At 43.3% G+C, this 2378-nt stretch overlaps 1 protein-coding gene across 1 annotated transcript; it reads left to right on the top strand.

Annotated features, from left to right (window-relative positions):
• Positions 1 to 349: 349 nt before the first annotated feature.
• PGK2 (phosphoglycerate kinase 2) lies at positions 350 to 2034 on the top strand. The gene has a single exon (XM_011960253.1). The coding sequence runs from the start codon at positions 498 to 500 to the stop codon at positions 1758 to 1760; it is 1263 nt and encodes a 420-aa protein (XP_011815643.1). The 5' UTR covers positions 350 to 497; the 3' UTR covers positions 1761 to 2034.
• Positions 2035 to 2378: the final 344 nt, after the last annotated feature.

The following is a 2378-nucleotide window of genomic DNA, read 5'->3' on the forward strand; positions in this document are numbered from 1 at the left end:
GTTAAGATTTAACGTGAATGAGGTGTATGTAGGTTTGCGGGTGTGGGGGTGGAGTTCTTTTTGTTTTGTTTTTAATAATAAGAGCAACTGTTAACCGAGCTGTGGGGTGGGGGCAAAAAGAGTCAGAAGGAGTCGCAGACCTCAGGACCATTCTTGTTGTTTTCTAGAACCATTCTTATTCTGAGATTTCTTCACCTACCCAAGTCTCGCCCAAAGCCACGTACCTCTAATCCCCTACCTGGCCCTCTGTCCAGGCAGTTGGAATCTTCACCTAGCAACACATTACAGATCCAGATTGACAGGACCATGAGCCAATCACAAAGCTAGATTTCCTTTCCAGTCTAACAGTGGCTGTTGTGCTGGAGACAGTGTGGAAAAGAAAGGGGTGGGGCAAGGGGCAAGGACGTTAAAAATCATCACCGACTCAGCCTCCCAACAGCAAGTTGGTTCTTCAGCATTAAGATCCAGGTGTCAGCCTATGTCTTTATATTGTCAAGATGTCTCTTTCTAAGAAGTTGACTTTAGACAAACTGGATGTTAGAGGCAAGCGAGTCATCATGAGAGTAGACTTCAATGTTCCCATGAAGAAGAACCAGATTACAAACAACCAGAGGATCAAGGCTTCCATCCCAAGCATCAAGTACTGCCTAGACAATGGAGCCAAGGCAGTAGTTCTTATGAGTCATCTAGGTCGGCCTGATGGTGTTCCCATGCCTGACAAATATTCCTTAGAGCCTGTTGCTGCTGAACTCAAATCTTTGCTGGGCAAGGATGTTCTGTTCCTGAAGGACTGTGTAGGCCCAGAAGTGGAGAATGCCTGTGCCAACCCAGCTCCTGGTTCAGTCATCCTGCTGGAGAACCTGCGCTTTCATGTGGAAGAAGAAGGGAAGGGCCAAGATCCTTCTGGAAAGAAGATTAAAGCTGAGCCAGATAAAATAGAAGGCTTCCGAGCATCGCTTTCCAAGCTAGGGGACGTCTATGTCAATGATGCTTTTGGCACTGCACACCGGGCTCATAGTTCCATGGTGGGAGTGAATCTGCCCCATAAAGCATCTGGATTCTTGATGAAGAAGGAACTAGATTACTTTGCTAAAGCCTTGGAAAACCCAGTGAGACCCTTTCTGGCTATACTTGGTGGAGCCAAAGTGGCAGACAAGATCCAACTTATCAAAAATATGCTGGATAAAGTCAATGAGATGATTATTGGTGGTGGAATGGCTTATACCTTCCTTAAGGTACTCAACAACATGGAGATTGGTGCTTCTCTGTTTGATGAAGAGGGAGCCAAGATTGTCAAAGATATCATGACCAAAGCACAAAAGAATGGTGTAAGGATTACCTTTCCCATTGACTTTGTTACTGCTGACAAGTTTGATGAGAATGCTCAGGTTGGAAAAGCCACTGTAACATCTGGCATACCTCCCGGCTGGATGGGTTTGGACTGTGGTCCTGAGAGCAACAAGAATCATGCTCAAGTTGTGGCTCAAGCAAGGCTAATTGTTTGGAATGGGCCTTTAGGAGTATTTGAATGGGATGCCTTTGCTAAGGGAACCAAAGCCCTCATGGATGAAATTGTGAAAGCCACTTCCAAGGGCTGCATCACTATTATAGGGGGTGGAGACACTGCTACTTGCTGTGCCAAATGGAGCACTGAGGATAAAGTCAGCCATGTCAGCACTGGAGGCGGTGCCAGTCTAGAGCTTCTGGAAGGTAAAATCCTTCCTGGTGTAGAGGCCCTCAGCAACATGCAGTTAACATAGTGTTACTTCCTTCTGTTTTCTGTCCATAGCCTTTAAGTCAGCTTAGTGCTTTTACATTTCGATGTGACTTTTGTTAAAATCTACCCCTAGATCAAGACCTATGTAATGGACAAGCAACGGGCCACCAGGAACTCTTAATATCAGCACAGCAATTCATTTTAGTTTGGTCGTGTATTTGCCTATTCACGTTCTCATTTGAACTTCACCATTGTGCATTGTAGGGAGGACATATTCTTAAGTTGCCTATTAAAGAAGGTGAGCTGAAGAAGCTGAATCTTTTTATTTTAGTCCAACTTTGCTATTGTTTCACAATTTGAAACCCAAAAGTCAAAACTTAAGTTGTTGGGAAAGGGTGGAATGAAAGTTGACAAACAAACAATAAATATGCTCAGACTGAGAAAAATAATTACATATAAGAACTCATGGGTACCATTAAAGTTCTGCTAAGAGGAAACGTTATACTAAATAGGGAAAGGAAAGAGAAATGAAAGATCCTTATTAAACCCAAGGAATTTTTAAAAAGAAAAGAAATTAAACTCAAGGTAAGAATTGTGTTTGTGTGCATATCAATGCACAAGAGTATACACAAATGCCAGCTAGAAAGAGAGCTACAAGTTA

Source organism: Colobus angolensis, unplaced genomic scaffold, assembly GCF_000951035.1.
Source record: "Colobus angolensis palliatus isolate OR3802 unplaced genomic scaffold, Cang.pa_1.0 Scaffold51, whole genome shotgun sequence".
NCBI classification, from domain to species: domain Eukaryota; kingdom Metazoa; phylum Chordata; class Mammalia; order Primates; family Cercopithecidae; genus Colobus; species Colobus angolensis.

Bases quoted from the DNA above. Each gene is read 5' to 3' on its own strand.
- PGK2 (XM_011960253.1), top strand. From the start codon at position 498: ATGTCTCTTTCTAAGAAGTTGACTTTAGACAAACTGGATGTTAGAGGC.